The 24993-nt window shown below is 39.6% G+C and overlaps 5 protein-coding genes across 8 annotated transcripts in view; 2 read left to right on the top strand and 3 right to left on the bottom strand.

The window, feature by feature from the left end:
- The window catches only part of usp13 (ubiquitin specific peptidase 13), a 33389-nt gene extending 31714 nt beyond the window's left edge, over positions 1-1675 (bottom strand). For all 3 annotated transcript variants that reach the window (XM_038715809.1, XM_038715811.1, XM_038715812.1), the window contains exon 1: positions 1223-1675. In XM_038715809.1, coding sequence (XP_038571737.1) covers positions 1223-1333 — 111 coding nt within the window. In that variant the 5' untranslated portion in view covers positions 1334-1675. The remainder of the gene's footprint in view (positions 1-1222) is intronic.
- Positions 1676-3676: 2001 nt separating this feature from the next.
- Positions 3677-7504, bottom strand: ndufb5 (NADH:ubiquinone oxidoreductase subunit B5). The gene is made up of 6 exons (XM_038715808.1): positions 7348-7504; positions 6339-6421; positions 5514-5580; positions 5319-5380; positions 4742-4848; positions 3677-3896 (listed from the first exon to the last, which is right to left on the bottom strand). The coding sequence occupies exons 1-6, from the start codon at positions 7463-7465 to the stop codon at positions 3776-3778; spliced, it is 558 nt and encodes a 185-aa protein (XP_038571736.1). The 5' UTR covers positions 7466-7504; the 3' UTR covers positions 3677-3775.
- A 194-nt stretch (positions 7505-7698) lies between these two features.
- Positions 7699-10265, top strand: mrpl47 (mitochondrial ribosomal protein L47). The gene is made up of 7 exons (XM_038715807.1): positions 7699-7851; positions 8332-8480; positions 8708-8768; positions 8852-8948; positions 9129-9259; positions 9690-9785; positions 9981-10265. The coding sequence occupies exons 1-7, from the start codon at positions 7718-7720 to the stop codon at positions 10090-10092; spliced, it is 780 nt and encodes a 259-aa protein (XP_038571735.1). The 5' UTR covers positions 7699-7717; the 3' UTR covers positions 10093-10265.
- A 248-nt stretch (positions 10266-10513) lies between these two features.
- Positions 10514-20224, bottom strand: actl6a (actin-like 6A). The gene is made up of 14 exons (XM_038715805.1): positions 20057-20224; positions 18620-18696; positions 17589-17763; positions 15314-15414; positions 14872-14969; positions 14609-14703; positions 13948-14054; positions 13529-13618; positions 13353-13414; positions 12947-13061; positions 12683-12763; positions 11983-12078; positions 11639-11725; positions 10514-11332 (listed from the first exon to the last, which is right to left on the bottom strand). The coding sequence occupies exons 1-14, from the start codon at positions 20079-20081 to the stop codon at positions 11252-11254; spliced, it is 1290 nt and encodes a 429-aa protein (XP_038571733.1). The 5' UTR covers positions 20082-20224; the 3' UTR covers positions 10514-11251.
- A 3-nt stretch (positions 20225-20227) lies between these two features.
- Positions 20228-23927, top strand: aldh7a1 (aldehyde dehydrogenase 7 family, member A1). 2 transcript variants are annotated; one of them, XM_038715803.1, is made up of 2 exons: positions 20228-20339; positions 21643-23927. In XM_038715803.1, exon 2 carries the CDS (start codon positions 21648-21650, stop codon positions 23274-23276), a length of 1629 nt encoding a protein of 542 aa, XP_038571731.1. In that variant the 5' UTR covers positions 20228-20339; positions 21643-21647; the 3' UTR covers positions 23277-23927. The 2 variants fall into 2 exon arrangements, with proteins under 2 accessions (XP_038571731.1, XP_038571732.1); XM_038715804.1 differs by lacking the exon at positions 20228-20339 and adding an exon at positions 20344-20361.
- Positions 23928-24993: the final 1066 nt, after the last annotated feature.

The following is a 24993-nucleotide window of genomic DNA, read 5'->3' as shown; positions in this document are numbered from 1 at the left end:
CACCAAGATTACTACTTCAAAACTAATGTAAATCTGCTATCAGTGTAGGCCTTATAAACCTCTGTGATAAACCTTTAAGTAGCCCAGAGTGACATTTGAGCTTCAACAGTGCAAGGATAAAAATAAACCAGTCCTGGGCCAACATGATGAACTCCAGACAGCTGAGTCACCGTTAAATACGGTTTACAGCCAAAAAAAAAAAATAGGTTTTTGGTTGTATGTAAATTTTCTTAAGAGCCAAAACCGCAGAATTTCTATCGGTCATGAGTCTATACAAGAACAGAAAAGGTTGAACTCTGTATAAAATCTCTAACATTAAAAAATGTGTCATTTCAAAGTTTTTAAAATGTAAATCAATCTAAATATGAAATGTTTTGATGCCCAGTCACTATTGCCCACTATTCACAGAGGAAACAGAAAATAAGGGAACAAAATAAAAGACAACATGCAGAGGAATGAGACTTTCTATGAACAAAACCCAAACTTTCAAGTGACACAAACACACAATATTTAGGCCTATTATAAAAAGACCCCAACAGACACACTATCAAGTATTTTTTAAAGTAAACATTTTTTAAGTCAATATATGAGTGTTTCAGTTCTACAATAGTTAGCATGAATTTCGCTTGGTCATTGTAAACACACTGTTGAACACTCTGAATTTTAACTGTAGGCCTACATCACACCATTCACTGAGAAAAAAAAAACAGACAAAAATTCACTGTTGTTAGCATACAATAATGGAAATATTACGAGGTTCCAGCTGAGCACCACTGACACACTTCAAGTCCATTTTTAGCCAAATTATACAAACAAAAAAAAGATGGCTGTAAATTCACTACCAAGCGGCACGCGCACACACACACACACACCAGCTACAACCTGACAGGGCTGCTCATGCTTTTCAGATAAATTCAAAGCTCGGGGCAGGTGTGGTAGCTTGTGTATTTAATTACTGATTTAATTGGCCTGGTTGGAGCGGTAATGTGGCCTGGCTTGGCCGTCTACCTCCCGCCTCGGCACAAAGGGAACCCCTCCATCCCTCCCTCTTTCCTGAGATGTAAACAACATTTAATTATTTATTTTCAAGTTCACGGGAGAGACACGCATATATTACAGCAGATTCACTTGTGCCAAGTCAGTCAAGTCAGCCCGCCTAACAACCCCCGCTCCAAACATCACGCTCATGTCTCGGTGTGTGTGGGGGGAGGCAGACACTTACTGGAGAGTCGAAGGAAAAGGCGCACTCGCTCTTAAAAACCCTGTCTCCGGTTCTGGGCACCCTGATGGTGGGCATGAACGGGACCAGCAGTTCTCCTAGGTCTGCAGCCATCTTCGCATTCCTGCTTCTCGCACCACAGTGCTGCGGAGCCCCCGGAGCAGCGCTGTCAGAGCAGAGGATGCTATTTTTAAAGCACTCCCTTCTCTACATTCCTCCGGCCAGCGCGACGTGACGCTGGAAAACCATAAAAATAAAATGACAAGAGGGGTGGAGGCTGGTTGCTACACAGGCGGAACAGCTAAGGCCGTGGAGGCTAGTACTGTTGTTCTTTTGGTGGGTGTTTTTTTTTCTTCTTGCAAAAAAGCTTTGACCTGCGCAGAAATTACATCGCTCCTGTTGACTGTAGTGACGCTCTCTGCACACAGGGATGTTTTACCAGAAGGGCCCCTCCCACCTCTTAGGATGATTCATAAAGCCACCCACACTTACTACAGCATGTTCCCCCCTCCAGGATTCAGGAAAAGCATTACTATGATTTAGTAGCTGCTGATTCCAGTATCATAGACACACAACAAAATACTCCATCACTCTTTATTCCACGCTCCTATTTTTATTTTTATATTTCTATATTTCCTCTATATATTATCATTATTTATATTTCTTGTTTAGCAACGTGAGCAACAGTATCCAAAAAATAACCTTAAGGAATCAATAAAGTGTTTCTGAAAGAGCCTACTGATAATCTACTAATTAATGTGCAGGAGCTTTTGTTGTTAAAATTATAAAAATAAATAAATACATTAGGGGGTTACTGTACATTCAGTTTTATTTCTCAGTAGCATTTTGCATCTTCTTGTGCATCTTATCCAATGTGTGGATGTCTACAACCACCTTTAATAAGAGGCCCTTTGTCCATCAGACAACAATCATTTTGTTTGCACAGCTCTGCCACCAGGTGGATGTGCTCCTTAATTGCAAAAAGAAAAATCTAGAAAATTAAGCAACCGATTTGCCAAAAATATATCATCAAAAAAGTGACTCTGTGCAGCCTGTCCTTGTTGACATTGCGTTGCCAAGTCCCTTGTGGATGTGCATAAACAAGTGTGATCTGTTCATTATGAGCTAAATACCCAATACTCTATTGAAAGACTACATCTCAATTTGTTTCACATTTCTTTATTTATCATAGGAATAAGAAATGTAATGTATCTAGTGCACCTAACTGAAGCTATTTGAATTTGTAAAAGCGCTTTGGATAAAAGCGATATATAACTGCAGTCCATTCATCTGCATCCCTCATCCCTGCTTAGGCTCTTACAAACAAATGGATTGTTCAGATTCAGGATTTTTTGAATTTTAAAGAACAAATTAAACAAATTGTCTCCAGGTGTGTATGTACTTTACATCACTGTGTATGCATTGACATGTAGGTGCAAACGTATATAGCCTAAATGTGTATGACCAGCTGACCCATTTAAAACTCAAATTGTTGTTTCAGATTTTGAAGAGCACTGGAAACCATTTATTATTTAATTTTGTTTATCCAAGGGCAGATATTTCATGTCACTGATGGTGGAGGACAACAAAAACATCTCCCAGCAGAGGGTTTGAAAAAGTTTGAAAAAGGCAGCAGACCAAACCACTGTGAGGCATAGAAGGGGGAAGGACATAATCTTTCAAAGCTTAAAAAAGGCTTCGGACTCTAGAAGAGAAGAGCTGTTGACCATTTGTGTACAGAATACATTGACTAAAAGCTGACAGATAACAGTGGTTATATTTAATTGTAAAAGTTATTGCTAAGGACAATTCATAAGTTTTGGGGTATTAGTAGGGACATGTCTCTACCCTCCCAGAACTCAAATAAAAATGAGCCCCCCAGATAGAGAGAGAGAGAGAGAGAGAGAGAGAGCTTTAATTACTTTACTTGTTTAATGAAATGTATGGGGTTGATTGTTCTTATGTAGTTTGTATGATGCTTTGGCAATATTGTTACATAATAATGTGTTAATAACACAATAAAGCTAATTTGAATTGAACTGAGAGAAAGGGGTGGGATATTATGTTTTTGGACTGTAAGAGGACGCAGAAGCACCTGCAGGAAATGTACACCGACTCAAGGGAGACCTTAGCTAGTTGGTGGATTTAAAGTTTGGACCTTCTTGCTGTAAGGCAGCATGCTATACACTGAGCCACTGTGCTTCCAAGCAATATCAATGAATCTACAAAGATTTAAAATAATTTTACCCAGACAAGGTCAAAACTATTTTGCCACATGGAGACAAGACAAAATATAAACACTTTTATTTAGTAGCAGCTGATTCCAGTATTCTACACACCCAACAAAACACAGTTTTTGTTAAAACTGTAAATAAAAATAAGGGGTTACTATACATTAAATTTTACTAAGTAGCATTTTGCATCTTCATGTGCAATAAAGACACTGGAAACAAAAAATCAGAGTCCATATACATACTTTATTTAGGTAAGAAGGGAAAAAATGTACAAACAGTGAGACTGATCGGCATGATGTACGAATAGCAGACACATCTTAAATTAAGAGTCAGGTGATGACTTGGGGCTGTAGTCAATTAGCTCCTTGTTGAGGGTTTCCACCTGGAACCACGGGCCATCTCCCTTCTGCCTCATCTGTCGACGTACCTCCAGCTGTGTCAGTCTGTTGACGTCAAAAAGGCAGGGCATTAATAAAGTCACGCTTCGGAAATGGAAACCGAGGGTAAGGTGTGAATCCCAGAATAGTGCTAGAACACCCCTCATGTTCACTTTTCACAAAGACAGAAGGAAGGAAAAAGGTTTGGTGTGCAGCAAACATTTCAGTTTGGTAAGATACGTTCAGAATTATTGTTTAACAGTGGAATTATAAAGTTGTAATTTTATGACTAGACAAATGGCTATGACAGCCTTTCTAACTGCCACAGATAAAACTTCCTCCTTAACACTTTCAGTTAAGTGCAAAGTGGATTTGTAAAGGAACTGCTGACAAACAATTCTTTCAACAACATGAAGCCTGTTGTGTTGGGACCAAACTATCACATTGCGGCCTGGATGTTTCAGTGCAATGATATCCATTTAGAGAACACTGGTACAGATATCAGCTGATCTAATTAAACATGCACAGGAATCTGCCTCATATGTTTATCTAACGGGAATCTAATCTCAAACCTCGAGATTAATCAACTGTCAAAAGAAATATCACAGAACTACAGGACTGATCTCTTAAAATGTATTCAGACTTAAAGCAATGACACCACTGACTGTGCTATGTGGCTTTGCCAAACATGATTTAATTAATTTAATGGTTTCCACTTTAAAATGAGAAAAACAAAATATTCTGTGTTTTTCTTCTTCTAAAACAATTTACTTCCAAGACTGATTATTTGTGTCACTGGTGAAGTTTAATGACAGTTACAAAATGTCTTTCTGCCGCTGTATCACAACTGCTTTGTGGTCTTCACACAGGACTTTGGTGACAGAAGCTACAACACCGGTGCTAACACTCACCTCATGTCTGCTTTTTCTTTCTCTATTTGGACTGCAGCCATCATCTTTTCATAGTCCTTCACTGGGGAATCATAGATTGTCCTTGCAATCCACCTGGTGATGGGGTGCTGAAGTGACAGGGAAAAAGATACGCATGACAAAATATTTTCAATAATTAAACAATTACTGGGTTTTCAGTTAAGTAAACAATTAGTTGAACAATTACTATGACTATACTAGATTTTATCCTTTTACATACGTACCACATGAATGAAAGGAGAACTGTAAATAGGCTCCTCCTGAAATATCTATTATAGAACTCTGTCTAGATCCAAAATGCACTCAAAAAAAAAAAAATCTGTGGTCTGAACATTGCAGACATAAAGCACACAAAACTTTCACTAGAGGAAATCACACTTGTTTTAAACACTGGCAGCACAGGCTTTGTGACGGCAAGGATGATTATGGTGTGCACATAGTATGAAGCCCAATTCCAAATTGAATGGATGCTTGAGCCCATCCTTCCCTAAACCAGGGTTCAGATCAGTGACAGAAAGAACCTCTGAAAGAACTAATGGGAAAGATGCTAGGCACATACCTTGTAGTACTCCCAGTGTTCAGGTTCATAGCCCTCAGGAATTTCAGCCAGCTCTGCCTCACCTTCACGACACAATGACATTCAAGCTCAATTCAAAGTAACATGTGACTTCTTTTGATTTACTCCTTCAATCACATCTTTAAATGGCCAGCTATTATCAAGTTATCCAAATAAAGCAAAAAGAGGCTTACTTACCGATGAAGACATTCACACATGTGACAATGACAGCCATAGGAATGCCGGTCAGAAGGATATAATATTGCTGAGAAAAAAAACGAGAAGAAAATGAAAAACTGAGAACTCTAATGTTTTGCATAAGGGGTGGTCAAGACTGGAAGTCTAATCAAGCCAAGATGTCTGGAATAATTCTTCCTTTTAGGGCAAAAGTAGTGGACATTTTATGCATGGCTTATAAGCACAGAAGTAATTGTTAGAGCAGACATGATACTGATACTTGCATTACTCACTACTGGCTCCATGTAATGTTAGTAATCGTAAGTAAGTAAAGTGTGTAAGCTTATTCTATTGCTAAACTAAATGCAAGTCCTGCTGGATTAGTGCATTGTCATTTGTGTTGTTCTACGTAGCACCATGGTCCTGGAGGAGTCCTGTCTTGTTTCTGTGTACTAGCTGTATATGGTTGAAAGGACAATAAAGACAGTCTAAATATGACATGAGCATGCACAAACATGTCTCAAATAAGGCTTATTTATTAGGTGAATTTCCAACAGTTTTGAACAGTGCTTTAAGGAATACAACTTTAAAGACAGCTGGTGAGGCTGAACTTGAGTAAAATTACATTACAAGCTTTTAGTACCCTTGTCCAAACTTCAGAAGAGTGAGAAGTACAGCAGGGCTCCACTTCAGTGTCTTGGCTTTTGACACAGCTGTCTATGAAGATTGATTGCTGCTGGCATCGACATTTATATCTACTAACTGCAGCTCCCACATTTAGGCGTTTGCACCCCCTTCATTTGTCACAATCACAGGTAATGAATGAGATGGTGTTACAGTACTCACCAATAAGCGTAGAAATCTCCTGTCATAGTAGTCAGAGGGTTTGATGACAAACATTTTCTTTCCATGACCCCAACGAACGGCCACTGCAAAACAAGGAAGGGGATACTGTTGTTACCATTTCCCGATTAAAGTTGTGGGCCTTATTTACATAGTATCGAAATCATGATGTCAGACTAGACAGACTGGTATTTTGGTTCTTGTGATAATGTCATGTAGATTCAATGTTTCTTGATTTTTAAGATTGAGGTCAAAGTTCTGAACTTATTGGACTGTAGTATCTGAGTGAGCTGAACAGTCATTGTCACATTATGTCCACATTACTGATGATCGTTCTTTAAATGCGCCTTAAATAAAATCAGGATGAACAAAATCAACAAATTCCCTATAATGATCATTATTACAGCTGTATCTTGATATCAATATGACAATGATAATTACTTTTCAAAATCGTGTGGGAAAATGTTTAGTGTGCATCCCACTGAGTAAAATGTTTTTTACTAAAATAAATCCTACAAATTACAAATATTTATAGGTTCCTTGTATTTAGACTACATGGTTATTGCAGAAGTTGGTAAAATACAAGCATTTATTTCGACAGAAAAACTGTAAACCACATCATTTTATTCGGAAATTGTTTGATTATCCGGGACATTATTCAATGGGGTAAAATTAAATTTAACGCATTGTAAGTTTATTTCTGACGCATAACATTAGGTCCATATCATTTCATGAGATAATAAACTGTCATTCAAGCTGAAAAACAACTATAACGCCGGCTACCAAATAAAGCTTGCACTAATAAAAAGAGCCGTTTAAAGATGAAGATGAAGAAATGTGAGCAGATACCTGTAGCTATTACGGTTTAACTTTTTGTTGACAACAGGACAAACGTTAGCGGTTAGCTAGCTAATGTTAAAAAGCTAACGAGCCCCAGCGCAAGGTCATAAGAAGAGACGGACACCTCCAGGGTAAAACTTCTCACTCTTTAAATGATCGGGGTGCCTCTTACCTTTATCTGCTCGCGGGATTGTTCGCGTGAGTAAATTTGCTGCATTATTTCCAGATTTCAGAGGACTCAGTCTGGCTGCAAAAGCAGCCGCAGACCTGAGAACGCTCATTCCCACCATCGCTACTGTGGGACGACAACTCAACAACACGATCTCTGATTGGTCGAGGACAGAGTAAAGCAGAAATCGCCATTTTAAGTAAGGGCAAACACGTTTATTTGTATTATTGTTAAGTGGTATTATTGTGTAAGCATAGTATATAAAGGTACGACGTACATTTATATTAATAAGTCGAAAAAGTCAAACAATAAAAAATACATATTTGGTGCAGAAAAATGCATGACGGGTAATGTGGGAAGGACTACGGAAAAGATGGCGGCGTCCTCATCGGCAGGACGCGTTTTGACTCTTTGCAAGCAATTTCAAAATGTCTGTAGGATATCTTCAGCGATAAATTCTCAGCACTGTGCTGCTAATTTGACCAAATACCAGTCTCACCTTTACAGGTAAGAAGGTGCTGAAACATGTTAATGGAAGCGTGTCCAACGCTGGCTCTGCTCCTTAACGGTTTGTGTAGATTGTGTAGGAGTCATTAACTTATATTAGGTTTAAATTATTGTTTTCAGTTACAGGGTGCTCTTTGTGTCCTCAATAAATGTAGATGTAGACGGTTGTATTTGCTATATTTAAATACAGGAAGTCATCACAGGCTGCATATGGTCCACTAATCTGATATACCAACAATATCATTACCGTTAAACTGAAGCAGTCGCTGACAATGAAATTCTTTTTGTAAGGCCCCGAGAAACAATGCGCATACAAAAACATACTAAAGAAAATAACTCGTTTTGGGATTTGTCTAAAACAAGTGTTTCTCTAGTGCTCTCTGAAGTCAGACTAAGAGGTGCAATTTTAGCGAAATAGCATGCAAATTGCAAATTAAAGGGGTTAAATCTTGTTATGTGAATTTATTTTGCATTCACCAGGGTAAAGTCTCCACTCGTTGGCCTGTCGTGGTGCAGTCCCATCAGCTCTGTGGGTCAGTGTCGAGCCCTGCACACAACCATCAACAGAAGAGGGCTGGAAGAGTTTTTTGACCTACCTGAGAACTGGGGAGAGGCAAAAGTGAAGTCGGGTAAAACCAACAAGTACACAGCACAGTAAATGATAGAAAAACAATCATGCAGATTTTTTTTCTAGGAAATGCCCAAATCCTTGGATAATTAGGGTTCCATACAAGTGAGCAAGACTCATGTGGCCATTTAAACACATTATGTTGCTCTAGCACCCTTCTAACACAAATTTACCCACCAGGCATGATGACAGCATTTTACACTTATTTTGTTTGTCATAATTTTACAGCTGCACCATGGACTGCCAAACAACTGAGAACAAAGAGCAATGAAGATTTACACAAACTCTGGTAAGCTCGGCTGAGATCACACTGGTGCTTCGCAGTGTAAAAACATTTATCAGCTGTGTTTTAATGCACTCATTCTGCTTCAGGTATGTGCTGTTGAAAGAAAAGAACATGTTGCTCACACTTGAGCAGGAATCAAGAAGGCAACGGGTTCAGATGCCAAGTCCAGAAAGATTAAGGAAGGTTGGTATGATGCTCAAGATGACCCCTCTACCATTACCGTAGAAACAGTGAATCACATTTGACAGATCAACTCTGGCTCAGCCTTTGGCAGAGTTAGTTGGGATGCAGGGTTTGTGGGTGTTGCTTGTGTTAAAGCAGGTGCCCTAGCTAAGGTAAATTTTGCCGTCTTCTTCCTCAAAGGTCGACAGGTCAATGATCAGACTGGAGACAGTGGTGAATGAGAGAGAGACTGCACTGCGTCTGCTGCAGACAGGACAGGAGAAGGGCAGACCAGGAGCCTGGAGGAGGAACATATTTGGACATGTCTACTGGTGAGGGCAGAGTCTTGGTATACAATATAGCATGCATACACGTGGAGAAATGCCACTCTCTTTTCTCACTCTATTAACCATTTAAAAAGGCTCACTGTGGAGTTTTAGACCTCTAGCAGCGTTATGGAGCTGTTTTGTTTCTCATGCACGTGGATGCCCTTGCATTGACATAAACAATGCTGTAATAAAAAAAAAAATAATTAAATTAAAATATCCGTTTCGCTGGGCACCCCAGTATCTCACCTGGTAGAGCAGTACCATGTACTAATGCTGGTCGGTCTTTTAACAGAACGTCTTCAGTGTAGGCAAAGTTGATTTTAGATTTTCTGCAGGTAGTCTGTAATCCGGTTGCTGTACTTCCAAAGGGCCAGGCTTTGGAAAATGAAACATGGGAAGTGGCATCACTCACGTACACTTTTCTTTCCCTCAGGTATCGATTCAAAGAGTATGCTATCCCTTGGTACATGAATAAAAGATACAGGCGAAAGAGGTTCTACACACCCAAGTTTGTCCAACCACACATAAGGTAAGATATAGCACACATGCAATCTTGAGCTCTTCTTATGTTTTAGTAGATATAAAAGGCTGTGTGTGTGTGTGTGTGTGTGTGTGTGTGTGTGTATAGAGTGTAACCCTTATGGTATGCAAAATTCCTGTCCTCTTGCAAAAATCTAATTGTTGATTACTACTGCCCCGCCCCACGCATTCTTTTGTCTTGCAGGCTGCGCATAGAGAAACATCTTCGAGAGAAGGCCAGGAAAGCCAGCTTAGAGAGGGAAACCCAGGCCAAACTCAAGGACAGGTTTCCTCAAATGAAAGTTCCTGCATCATGATATTTTACAATTAAAGCGTTTGACAGCTATGAGCCTGACTCACGTCAAATGGTGGTCAAACGGTCCTATGTAGATTGAGTGTATTTTTTTTCAGCTGTTATTTCATCCTATAACGTAAATTATGCTATGGCTGTAAACGTTTCCATACTTATTAAAACACACCATGTATTGAGTTTTCTTCATGTTTTACTAGTTTGTAAGATTCATTTTTAAGGTTTGGATGTCATGACTCTGGAGAACTTTTAAGAAAGGGTTTTGCAACTTTACAGCACCCTGATACGGTTACCTAAATGTTTCCTGCTCGGTTTCCATCAAACAGCTACATTTCAGTCCTTTAAGCACTTAATACAAGAAACCCTCAGTGGAACTAAAATAATCCACATACAAAAGTGGGCTATTATAGTCACTCATTTTAAAGAAATCATTTAACAAAAAAGAACTTTATTTTTAAAAGACCATATGTAGCCAATGACAAGCAAAGTGAAAATTAAATACAGATTTATTTGAGTTGACTCACAAATAAGCACAGGCGAGAATTGACTGGCTTTTGCTTATGATCAGCTTACTACACACAAAAAATAAAGGCTTATGGACAAGACATTGTTCAACTTAAACTGTAAGGTTATCCACCAAACACATGTCACCCAAATTTTACATTGTCTGTATTCTGCAGAAACCCTGGACAACACATCTTGTGTTTCTCACATTGTGTTTTCCCCAGTGTGATCAAAAACTTGAGCTGAGGACCAATTGCTGATATTTACTGGCCATTAGACCATGTCAGACTCTGTCAAAACCGGGACAAAAGGTAATGGACAATAGGTAGCAAGACAAAGCTTTGTCAATTTCAGAAAAACTGACTTAAGGTTTCCACAAAACACCAGCAATTTAAAAATAAGGCAACGGCCCTTCTGTTATGATAAACAAAGGAACTTAAACCTCATTTCATCATAGTGACGCAGTTAACTTTGTTGTCTGATTTTCACAATAAATCCTAGACAGGCGGCATATGGACAAACTCAATTATTTCTAAAAACAAAACCATACAAAACGAGAGCGATCATCCGCAGGTGTTCCTGAGTCCAGGGGTTAGAGGTGAACGATTCATGATGTTGAGCTTGTGGCAAAGACGGTGACAGACAGGGTACGGTGGCAAAAATCAAGGGCACTTCCTGTCCACACACTGCTTTCCTCCCTCTTCGTACTCCTGTTTAGAGATCCACATCTGCTGGAAGGTTCCCTGGCAGACAGAGGAAATGCGTTTAGTTTGTATACGTCAGGGTAAAATGGGTTTGGAAAGCACACACATAACTAAAGCTGTGAAGCAAAAGTGGATGTGTGAACCTGAATACAGTTCTCATGTATTTTGCCTCCACTTATCAAATTGCAAGAAATATGGCGATAAAGTGAAACATTACACCCTACAAAAAGCAGTTTTCCCATACTGGAATCAAAAATCCATCTATGTAATAGAAAGTGTGTGAGAGACTACTGTCAAAGAGTTTTGTTTTGTTTTTAAACAACTGTAACTGCTGTGTGTCCTTACAAGTGATGCCAGGATTGAGCCTCCTATCCAGGCACTGAACCTGCGCTCCACTGTAGTGTTGTTGGCTATCAGCTTCAGCCTCATGCTCTGCAAATCACAGACAAACACGTCAAACTCTTGCAGGAAATAAAGTAGTGTTCATGTGTTGATGGATTTAAAAGATTAGACAAGATCAGAAATTGTGTATTAATGAATACATATGGTTTGAACAAAAGAACGGCAGTGTCATTTTCAGATAACGACAGGCAGCACAGTAGTTTGAATTTGCAGTCTATGATTAACTAAAGCCTAAGATAAGCTAATGTTCATCTGAACAACATGAGGAAGTAGCGATGTTAACTCACCGGAGGGGTTTTCTGGGAGAGTTCTCTGTTCAGTCGGTCTGTGAAGCCCTGAATGAGCGTGTTTCCTCCAGTCACCACCACGCTTCCGTACAGACCCTGAGACAAAATGTGAAAGGTCAGTAAATCAGAGTTTCTGGTTTTAAAGGAAACGCCGAAGATTCAGGAGCAAAAACTAAAGCGCAACACAAACACACAGGCCTCCTATCAAACACATTCTCTGACAACCTTACATTGTTGGATATGAAAAAGTGACAATGAATGAATTCCAGGGGTTATTCTATTACCAAATTTTGCAATATATGTATATTTTGGGCATACCCAATTTGCCTCAACCAGCTTCATCTACTTTTGATTTCCTGCATTGGGAGATATTTCTTGATATCCCCCAAGAGTAGTGTACGAAAACGTATTGTATTCAGCTGCTACTGGCCAAACGTCTTGGACACAACAAATAAATGAAAATGAAAAGCACATAAAAAGTGTTTTACGCTGCTTTTTAATTGAAGCTACATCTTTAATGATTCATTCATCTATTTTAAATGTTTGAGAAAGTCATCTTTACCCGTTTAGTCATGTGAAATTCACTTAACTTAGGAGCATCATTTAAATGGATAAAAAGTTAAACTCAAGAAACATATTTCAGCGACCAAAAAAACCCCAAAAACTTGCAACCAATGTTTAAAACATCTAAATAAATCACCGGCCGGATGTCAATGTCACACATTCCCACGCTGGTCGTCACCACATGGCCAACTCCCAACATGGTATTTCCAGACAGGCCCTGATGTGATCAGAACAAACACATTATTTTTTTTTTTTTTACATTTTCCACAAATGAACCTGTAACACATAAGAAGCAACACATATGGAGTCTAAACAAGTATTCTGTCATAGAGTATGTTTTGGCTGCTCTGTTACCTCCATAGTTAAACTCATGGAGCATTCTGATCGCACACACACACACCTTGGCATTAGAGGGGTCAAACAGCCCCTCTGGGATCTTCAGCCTCTCAGCACCAAAGTCACAGTTGTAGCCGTTGGGAAGCTCATAGTGCACTGTGGGCATCTGTGCGGCAACCCTGATGAAAGAGGGGGGGATACCTGTGAGTTAGATATTTTGGGATGAAATTGACATTTTAAACTTTCAGATGATATATACTTTTAGCATGCAAACTTCCATGGAAGCAGAGGGATAAAGTAAAGAACAATGTCCATCAAGCTATTGTGAAATTAACCATGACAGGCTGATTAATTATGCCGATTAAAGCACAAAACTGGTCCATACAGAAGCCAGATCGTGTGCATGTTGAAATGGCGTAAAACACACGTCTACGCAATGGACAGATTCATATTGCAAATAATGCTCTTACTGTTCATCATATGGCGAGTCTGACACCTGCAGCACAGATGCCTGGAAGTCCTGGATCACACACTGCAAATATTAAGAAAAGACAAGTTGACACACACTCAACAAAACACAATACAGACGGTTCCTTTATTAATGCAAGGAGACAGCAAATGCAGAGTCTAAGAATTTGCTGCTTACATTACACATGTAGTTGTGCCATGAGCGGGTGACTTGAGGTAGTTTCTCCTTTTTCTTCCAACTGGCTGGGGATCCCTCCCGCACTGGATCCTGTAATCACAAACACCGTGGATGACACTGTCTGGTATGAAGTAAGATGACAATACGGACCAATACAGACGGTGTAGGTAAATTATGTTAAAAAAACATTTGAAATATATATGTATGTACATCCAAGACTCAACAAAGCTAACATTATGATCACCTATTTAAAAACAATGGATGTTAATATTAATATATGTTAATAAATATTCAATAATATTCAGGCTGGAGCAATGTTTGCCAAATACTTTTACAAGATTATTTAAAATATACCTTTCCACCTGTTAAACACTGAAATTAAATTCTCTATAAATTTGGTTTCCACACAAACATCTTACCTTTGACGCAATCATGTAAGGGGGGATTATTTCAACATTTAACTCTTGAAAAAGCTCCCTACACTGCATGCTCATGAAGTCTCCAGCCAGGGGCGATTTGACGATTCCTGTCAGAGAGAATAAATGTGACTTGAAGGAATACGGTGAATATCTATCATGTTTACATATAATACTACTCCACACTCTGTTTAAACTTGCTCAACTTGTTACATCACCATTACCATCGTGTGCTAATGAAATCTGCTGAATCACTCTCCTTTTGTTTCATTGCAGCTCTGACTCAAGTAGCTTTGCAACAAGCATTATACTACTGTTCTACAACACGATTTAGTTTCATCATGATTTAAAATCAGGCACCATTTACACAGTTATTGTGAAATAGCATACGATATGGCTCACTGAAAAAAACCCTCTTTCCCAACAACAATTCAGAATGGTAACAGAAGCTTGTAATAAAAGTTGCAGGAACAGCCATCTTGAATGGCAAGGCAGAGATACAGGCTCCAACCAGCAGATGGCAACAGAAATCATAGCAGGATGCATCAATGAAGAATTTAGGACTATATAATTTACATGAATCCTCTTAGGCTTATATGTAAGCAAAGTTAAATCTGCAGGTAGATTGCCAGCTTATGATGAATGATTTAGAATAATTGGTCACCTTGCTGCAGGACGTAGCCATCGTGCACTGGAATTGCTGTGGTGTGTGTGGCTCCACTGTCCAGGACCAAGCCTGTAGACCGACCATTGGCAAAGCTTGGATGCTCAGAGTAAAGGAAATGCAGTACAGTGCAACATATAATATATAATATTAGTTCAACAGACTCTGAGACCATTGTCAAACAGTAAAGGACAATTAAGTGTCCGATATTATTAATGACTCTATCCCATATTTTCTGGATGAAGTGGAATAGTAAAGGATACGCAGAGAGCACCGCTGATTTGCAGAGAAAGAAGGCAGGAATGTTGTAATGTTCAAACATCAGCTCTGTTAGTTTCTCGCGTTTCGCTCGTGTGTTCCACTGCAGACGCAAAAACAGAAAATAGACCGCTTACAACACAAATATTGTCAGCACAACACAAGTTTCTCCATGAGGTGACGAGGATCAGCGCAGGGAACAAACTACAGACAACACCATGATTACAGCTAAAACAAACTGCATCTCAAAAAGGTAACCTGCTACTATGATTATTTAACTAACAACTTCATATTTAAAGACAGAACAGGACTTTAAATTACTAATTTTTTGACAACTCAAATCTGGCTGATAAATTCAAACTATGTGAATACTGTTTAGCCTTGATACAATCCCAGAATAAGTAGCCAGTGTTGTTCAGACTCCAGCTGGTACAAATGCTAACTCACCGATGCTTCTGACATGAGCACTGGATGCAGGCTTGGTTCAGACTTGAAGTGCATCTTGTAGGTGTGATCCAAAATGGCCTGGAAGCTGTCCCAGTCCTCAACTGTAAACGGGGCAGGAGAGAAAAGAAGTACAGGGATTGTTAAATGTCAAACCACCATCAAATTACTTCTGATACTTAGCTAATATACAGGTGAGGACAACCAATTATTTGTGCTTAACATGAGAGAAAAGTTGTTGAAATTCCACATATAGTCTTGGGAAATAGTGTGCAGTTATTGGTGGAAACTGAAATAAAGATAAAGCTGTTTCATACAGAGAACACCTTTTTTTAACACATGTAGATATAAGTCCTATACACAAACAAAGACATACCATGAGCACACGGCATCTATGTTCTCGAGGTCTGTCTTTAATTTATCCGTAGCTACAGGCCTACAAAAAAAATGTACGTCACAAAAACCAAGTATCTTCCATGATCGTCACTGCTGGGTCAGATGGTGGAGAAAATAGAGCACTGATGAGCTTTTTTAGATAATAATTTGAGCACCAGGCACCAATGTTCCAGGTCAGCCCTCTGAGGGAGCCTGTGGTCCCACGGTGCTGTTCTGCTGCAATTAAGATTGGTGTCACACTTGTCTCTAAATAGCCCCACAGCCAAACTCCACTGGACCAGATTCTGATGAGCATCGTCAGCTAGGTCAGCGCACCGGAGCGCATGTTTCATATCCGCTGTTGCTGTAGCAACCTCGGGGTAACAGAAATACAACACACCTACAAAAAATGTTGCATCCGTAGCAGAGAATTTCAGCTTGGCTGTGAACATTTTGGACAGAGTGGAAATGATTGGGCAATTACCAGATCAATCAACAGACAGGAAATTAATTTGATAATTTTACTACAATTAATTAATCAAAAAGAATAGACAATAATGAAATAATGAAATAGATGTCAGTGGCAGCTGTAGTTTTGGATAATAGTTGAGAAGATGTGAGAAAAACACCTCAAAAGTGGTCGGCAATAGGTGGCCCACAGGCCAGAACTGGCACCCCAGCAATAACATCTGGCCTCCAGCCAGATTGCTTTGATAGCAGAAAAATAAATCCATAATAGCGGCTCTGCTGAAAAAGATCTCAGTCATGACAGCCACATAATCACTTCCTCTTAAGTGATTGTACCTCCAAAATAAAAGCGCAAGAACGTTTTTTGCAGCAATACTTTATGTCGAGTTTATTGAGAGCTTTTACTTTGAAGTTCTGAAGGACATTCAAAAGAGTCTCTGGCTTGCTTGACACACCTCTGAAAAAGTTTAAGAATGCGTATCAAACGCCGGGTCGTGCACACACACACAGCAGCACATGCTTTATTGTGAGCATGTGCAAAAATGTCCTTATGATCAATTTGTTTAACAAGGGAGAAAGAAAAAACATCCGCCATAGGCCTATGTTGCGATCAATCATACAACCCTCCCAACAGCAGTCCCGCTCATACCAACTGAGCTAAACGTAGCTTACAAATAAGCGCTCAAGGATTTGAAATAATTTGACTATGTTCTGGCTCACCCTGTAACAGCCTGAGAAAAAACTTGGGCCGATGCCAGACTTATTTGCCGACCCCTGCCATAGGATAACAGCAATATTTAGACAGGGTATCTCGTTCAGCATCAACAAAAGCACAGGACATGTGACCAACATTTGGCTTTTGGATGTTCGAAACATCCAACAATCAAACAAGAGCAAATGAGGATGGGAAAATATGATCACAATGAGGCAGACGCGGCGGTAAACCCAAGACTGAAAGAGGTCTGCGTACCATTGAGAGGACACTAGACGGGAAGGTTCATGATAATGAGTTGCCTTGGTCTTCAAATAATCTAATTATTATTCATGATGAAAGGCAGTCATCTATACGGCCAGGGGTTGTGACAAGTTTGTCTACAAAGTCGGCTGTCTAATTATGGATATGGATCAAGCAGACAGGATCATAAATACTCATTGCGTCACAGTATACGTCACAGATCAGGACAGAAAATGGCATCATATAACCTATGTATGTTCACATGGGTTCTATATTCTATCATTTATCAGCATTGCACATACACAGTTGAAGCAATCTGGTCAGTACATTTGGATTATGAACCAAATTCAAATTCTGTTTTATTTATTACTGTCTGCTCACTATTTACCACAACCAAGATCCAAAATGACTTTGGATTTTTAATGCATGAAAAAAAAAAAAAAAACAATAAATCACATGCCATGAGACATGAACACTCACTCATGCCATTCTTGAGCGGAGACATGACCTCCATGTTCTCCCGGGGTACCCTCAGCTGGTTGGTATCAATATAGTACGTGGTGCCACTCTGCTTGCCCTTGTCACCATCCGTCTCCATAGGAGTGCTGCCATCCTCTCGGTCAAGGGTCACCCCTATCACCGTGGGGAAGTCCGCCTGAGCAGAGCCAAAACAAAACAGGCCGGAATACAAGTCACAAGACACACTCTCACACAACCTGGTTTACCAATAACAATCATGACAAAAACTCATTAAAAAAGAGTGACTTATTTGTTTGCTATAGAAAGCTGCATTTTATAGCTACATGCATTACTAGAATTACAAAAAAAGTAATTGTAGTTAATTCATCGTAAATTTCATTATTTATTATTTTACTCCTCACATGTGAATATTTGTTGTTAGTTTTCTTAATTTTCTATGATATTCAACCTAATATCTTTGGGGATTGGATGGCTGGTCGCCAAAACATGACATATGAATATGGCAACTTGGGCTCTGGGAACCTGTGATAGACATTTGTGACATTATTCTGGCATTTTATAGATTAAACAATTGATCGATTTTGAATATAACTGTTAGCTACAGATTATCAGGATCAATAGCATGGCTATTTAATATGCTTTCATAGCAACTCTTTCCACAAAACCAGGAACTGTCATGCAAACTATAACCTCACACATTAATGAGGTCCTATTGTGATGGTGTGTGAATGATGGGGTTATGTGATAAGGCCATTATTACATAGATTAATGAAAGTATGGCAAATCAAGTGTCCATCGCTGACACTCCTCTTGCCAAACAGATATTTACACAGTCAAGATCTCCACCTAAAGCACAGATAAATCAAAACCCAGCAAGTTCTCCAGAACAATTGGAACTCAATTTATGCTGTCTGTCTCCAGGGTGACAGCCCTCATTTCTTGACATTGGCATACCCCCGGAGGGAAGATGAAGATGCACAGAGGAAGAAAAAGACACATAGTTAATCAGGTCATTTGAGCGATCCACTTACCTTGGGACAGTCTTCTCCTGCGTAGCCAGCTCTTACAGAATATGAGCCAATGTCGAACACCAAAGCTCCCACCTCATCTGCAGAAATGAGATGCGTTATGAAACTGTATATTTACCAATACTTCTCACAATTATCACAGCTATGCAATGGTATATAATATATGAGCAAACTACTGATATTAGCATTATCATTTTTCATTTTCATTTAGTGTGCTTGCTTGTATATGCTTATGTGAAAAAAGTATCCAGTTTACTTTCTCAACAAATATTTTACATACTTCAAGTCAATAAGTGATTAAGTCCGATCCCTAAAATGACAAATCACATTTTAATATATTTTTCATTGAATTTAGTACATAAAGAGCAGTTTCTTAAATATTATTTTTTCTTTTTCCCCACTCATCACAAAATATTCCCATTCCCACACTCCAAACCATCACATGAAATGTAAACTAAACATAATACCATTAATCTGTTTTGTACATGAATCTGCACGCTGTCTTATTAGTATTCTATGATATCAGTGTTTCACAAATTAAAATGTATTAAAACAAAAAATTGAATGGTAACTTGTAGTGCTGAAATAATTTGTCAGTGTAGATGCAGAGTTATTCAATTATGCCTGCTTTAATTGTGAATTTATAAAGTAAAAATACACACATATTGCTCAGTATTGGCACAGATGTCAAACCTACATATGTCATTACATGCTCCTCAGTTGATACTTTAAATGCCCTTTGTTCAATTAACATATTCTACCTTAAGAGAATAAAGTACATGGTGTGAAGATGCAGATCACAAAGTAAGACTCTTTTGAGTTGGACGGTGTATGTACTAAAACTTTACTTTAAAGACCCACTTCTCCCATTCATTTTCACCAATGCCTTAATACATTAACACAAACATTATCATTTAAAATTGAACTCTGTATGTATAGGTATCATTATCACTGACAACAGCATGAAGTACACCTCATAAAGTTAAAGTTATTTCACATCTGTGTGAATGTCAGCAGAAAGGCACATGTAGCAAATGACGACCACTCTTCAAGCTCAATCACTGTGACATACTTGGAAACATTTCTCCACTTCTAAGAAAGCTATATTTAACGTTACACATACAGAATGGGATGTGCTCATGAGTTCGGCAAGCCCACTTTCATTCATTTCCTAGCTAGCTAGCTCGTCGGTACGGGATTGGTTTACATGATTGTTGCACAAGCAAACTAAGCCTAAGTCATAACACGTCGCACTTACAGCGTTAACAAAGAAATATTTTCTTAAACGCATGGCGATTAAAAATGCTAGCAAGAATGTAGCTTTACTGTACCGCGGAGCTAGTTAAATGTTAGCACAGCTAGCATAGCTAGCTAACTCTAAAGCTACCGCACGGGACAACGTGGACAACAGTTTTATTTTTATCATGAGGTCTCACTCACCGCCTCCATACACTCCGCCACTCATCCTCTAATCGCAACAGCAACTTTCTTAATATAAGTTATTACAGCAGAATCACAACCGCTAAACGGTTAATCACAACAAAGGAAATGTGTTAGCATGGATCAATCTAACAAAGCAGGCGCCACACTGCGTAGAGGCGGCCGTCCAATCAGAATGTAGCACAGCATCAGGACTTCCGTTTCAGCTGTGACGGAAATTTCAAGAGACTGAAAGTGCTTCTATGCTCTGGAGTGGACGTGGCTCTGCGAGCTTGATATCTACGTGAGTGAAAAACTGATTATAAGTAGGATTAACTTACTTTTAACCGTCAAAAACCGATGCATAGACAGTCAAAGTGCATGATTTAACAGGACGGTGATGTTAGTAACGTTAAGTGTGAACAGCAAGACCTTGAGTCACGGTCGTTAAGACTTTAGGTATTGACCCTTAAATTAACCATGTCACGTCTGCTACAAAAGTAGCAACAGTGGCATGCAGAATCACTGTTAAGTGTCTTATTTCTGTACTATAAAACACCAGAAGTTTAAGTTTCGACATCCTCGTGGTTGTGCAAGCAGGTTGGGTGGACAATATGGTAATGAGTAATTTGCTGACCATACTGAAAGTCTGAGTCCAACTATGGTTATATAACGCATAGGCTATTTTGAATGAAACCCATACAGCTAAAATTCACTAATATTACTTATAACCAGTTACAGATCTAACACACGTTGTTTAATTTTGGCTGGTGTTTTATTAACCTTCTGCTTCATGTATTTTTGATATAAAGGTGATATGTAAATATAACGCATTTTCACAATCAATCTATTCACTACCAGAAGATATGAAATAGGGAAATAGGAGTTTCAGCTTTAACAAGAATATTGTGAATGAAATTCTTGTGTAGCTAGTCAACTGTATTGATAAAGAAGGTTTCAGGAAACTGTCTTAAAGTGTGTAAGTTGTAGTGGCATCTAGGGGTGAGGGTTGCGAATTGCAACCAACATCTCAGTCACCGTTCACCCTTCCCTTTGCAAGCGTGTAGGTGAAACTAAGGTGGCTAACCAAAAGCTCCTATTTTTATACTAGTTAGCAGTCTCTTGCCAAATCTGTTGACTCTCCTCATTCCCTGTAGCACATGTTCACTGTATTCTGCATTGACTATAATGCAGCTGATGCAACGTTTGAAGTTAAGTATTCATTTTGAAATTCAAATTATTTCTTGACCTTTAAAGCAGCAGTTGACAGAACTGGAGCTTAAATGGTTGGTTCATTGACAAAATCAATAAGCTATAATTTTGATAATCGATTAAGTAAGTTGCTTATCAAGGAAAATCTTAAACATTCTCTGCTTCAGGCTTCTTAAATCTTTGAATTTTAGCCCGTTGATCAGACAAGACCAAACATTTGAAGACATGTTTTTGGTAAAAAAAAAAATTCAACAGAATAATCGTTAGTGGCAGTCCTAGACACAACTAGCTCATCTGATCCTTTTGGTGAGATTGTTATGTCAACAATTATTTACAGATGTTCTTCAAGCATTTTTAAACTTGTAAAATAAATGTTTAACTTGGTTTGCTTCCAGCATCCATGCAGCGCTGCATCACTCTGACCCTTGCCCGGCACAACAGGCTCATCTTGAGAAATAAATTTGCATTTGTCCGCTGCCAGCAGTCAGCAGCCATGTCAGGTCTCCTCATCAACCAGCCCAAATACTCCTGGCTGAAAGAGCTGGGCCTGTCTGAAGATAACCCTGGTGTTTACAACGGGAACTGGGGAGGCAGCGGGGAGGTCATCACGTCATACTGCCCCGCCAACAATGAGCCGATTGCCAGAGTAACCCAAGCAACTTTGGCAGAGTATGAAGAAACTGTCCAGAAGACAAGGGAGGCTTGGAAGATTTGGGCAGATATTCCAGCTCCCAAAAGAGGCGAGATTGTGAGGCAGATTGGAGATGCTCTCAGAAAGAAGATTAAAGTCCTTGGGAGCCTGGTGTCTCTAGAAATGGGCAAGATCTATGTTGAGGGAGTGGGAGAGGTTCAGGAATACGTTGATGTCTGTGATTATGCTGTTGGTCTGTCTAGAATGATTGGAGGGCCCATCCTGCCCTCAGAAAGACCAGGACATGCCCTGCTCGAACAGTGGAACCCAGTTGGTCTTGTCGGCATCATCACTGCCTTTAACTTCCCTGTGGCTGTCTACGGCTGGAACAATGCCATCGCTCTGACTTGCGGCAACGTCTGCCTCTGGAAAGGAGCCCCAACCACACCGCTGACAAGTGTTGCAGTTACCAAGATTGTGGCTGAGGTGCTCGAGCAGAACAACCTACCCGGCGCTATCTGCGCCATGACCTGCGGAGGCGCTGATATCGGCACAGCCATGGCAAAGGATGAGCGCGTGGATCTGGTGTCGTTTACTGGCAGCACCCATGTTGGCAAGATGGTGGCCATGATGGTGCAGGAAAGGTTTGGTCGTAAGCTGCTGGAGCTCGGCGGAAACAATGCTATCATTGTTTTTGAGGATGCTGACCTGAATCTGGTGGTGCCCTCCGCTGTCTTTGCATCTGTGGGAACCGCTGGCCAGCGTTGCACCACAACCAGGAGGCTTATGTTGCACGAGAGTGTTCACGACACAGTGGTTGAGAGGATCGCTAAGGCCTACAAACAAGTCCGCATCGGAGACCCGTGGGATCCCAGCACCCTGTATGGGCCTCTGCACACCAAACAAGCTGTGCAGCAGTATCTGGCAGCCATTGAGCAGGCCAAGCAGCAGGGTGGCACTCTGGTCTGCGGAGGAAAGGTGATGGATCGCCCTGGAAACTACGTGGAGCCAACCATCATCACAGGGCTCGCTCACGATGCCCCCATTGTCCACACCGAAACCTTTGTCCCCATACTGTATGTCCTCAAGTTCAAGACAGAAGAGGAGGCATTTGCCTGGAACAACGAGGTCCAGCAGGGCCTGTCCAGCAGCATCTTCACCAAAGATATGGGTAGGGTTTTCCGCTGGCTGGGACCCAAAGGTTCCGACTGCGGCATCGTGAATGTCAACATTCCTACAAGCGGTGCTGAGATCGGAGGAGCCTTTGGTGGAGAGAAACACACCGGAGGAGGAAGAGAGTCAGGCAGTGACTCATGGAAGCAGTACATGAGGCGTTCAACCTGCACGATAAATTACAGCAAGGATCTTCCTCTGGCCCAGGGAATCAAGTTTGAGTGAAGCCTTCAGATAGTTTGTTGTTTAAGTGTTCGATGAGCTGTAAAGGACAACACTAAATGATTTAGTGGCAGAGTGTTGGCTAACAAATGCTAAACATAAGTCATTGCATTTTTGCATTCAGAAAGGTGAGTTTGAATAAAAAATTGGAATAATGTCAGATCTGTTGTCCTGTATCAGATCTCTGCCCATGGTTGCATTAGATGTGAATCCTGCTTTTGAAATAACAGTTTGAAAATAGTTTTGTTTTAAAGGTCAAGTAATTTTCATCCAAATGGTGTGCACTTTTTTACAAGCACTTAGAAAGTGAGCTAGATGACTGTACCAGATACTTCATACTGGAAAAAAAATAAAAAAATAAATCTTGCCTTTTATTTTGAAAGAAAAACTGGAGTGGACATTATTAATGTGTAGATTAGTCATCGCAGTACAAACAGCATTTCAGAAAAAAGTGTTTGTCATCAAGTTTTCCACAATCCTAAAATTATCATGAAAATAAAAAGACTGTTCAAGGTTGAATGAAGGTAGCTATGAAAACACTGGCTGTATTTCCTTTACAGATTTATTATTCTGTACTGCATCTAGAGCTCTCTTTAGAAAAGAGTCACACTGTGGCACTTTCCAGGTAACAACAAATAAAAGGCTTCATGTTGACGTGGACTTGGTCGGCCTATTTTTTTAACATTAATAGAGATTAATAATGGCAGCTGTTTCATTGCGCCTTGGTAATTTTTATGATCCTTATTTTTCCCATGTGTCTCTGATTTTGATGAGGAAGAAAAATTGTCTGATTGTTCACTGTTTTGAAAATGACACTGAAAATGAAATCATCTCTCATAGCTTGTATCTTAAAAGAAAATACTTTACTAATGACTATTTAAAGATGACAACCAGTTTTATGTAACTTTTCTGAAGATTTCAAAAGACAAACAATTGTATAAAATCAGACAGCAGACCATTTGCAAAGGAGGCTAAGCATTACTTTATTTACTTTAATACTAGACTTTATTTACAACCATTGTTTGAAAAGAGGAAGAAGAAAGTATTTGAACATGGATTGGCACTAGCAGTAGTGCTTAAAGGTTTCCACTGTCCATGTACAAATCAATGATCTGGCAGGCAGGCACAATCCAAAACCCACAGAAGTGTAATGGAATTACTCGGCCATCCTAGCGACAAAATGTAGCATGTGATAATTGGTGGTAAAAAAAATAACAGTTTTGTATACATTTTCCCACAGCACGCATTTTGACGTGACATTGTAGGAAGTGCCTGTTTAGCCTGCTGCCACTGCGACCCAGTTCTGGATAAGTGGAAGTAAATTCACAGATGGATGGATGGTAGGAAAAGCACAGGTGTTAGTAATAACATTTAAAAAGGCTCTGTTCTATTGAAAGGGACCCTAAAACTGAAGCAGCTAAATGGAAATCAGCCATCATTAACTTTATGGTTTACATCAGTGCTCTTTGCGACATATGAAAATATCCTATTGGCCTATTGTTTCAGATTCTCATTTCAGAGGAGGTTCTCACATCTGTCATGCTTTATATACTTACCAATGAATGTACTGTAGATGTTTTTGACAACATCAAAATGACCTTGTGGGAGTAATTGCCTCACCATGAACCCATCCTGGAACTCAGTATTACAACATGTTTGCCGTAAACAGCAGAGAATTTCTGGAAGTTGTCATGTAATGTCTAAGTATAGTATTGAAAAA

Source organism: Micropterus salmoides, unplaced genomic scaffold, assembly GCF_014851395.1.
Source record: "Micropterus salmoides isolate LMB-PRFRI ecotype aquatic unplaced genomic scaffold, ASM1485139v1 Ms_hic_scaffold_13, whole genome shotgun sequence".
NCBI classification, from domain to species: domain Eukaryota; kingdom Metazoa; phylum Chordata; class Actinopteri; order Centrarchiformes; family Centrarchidae; genus Micropterus; species Micropterus salmoides.
The sequence above is the reverse complement of the archived record's forward strand: the minus strand, read 5'-3'. Positions and strand labels throughout refer to the sequence as shown.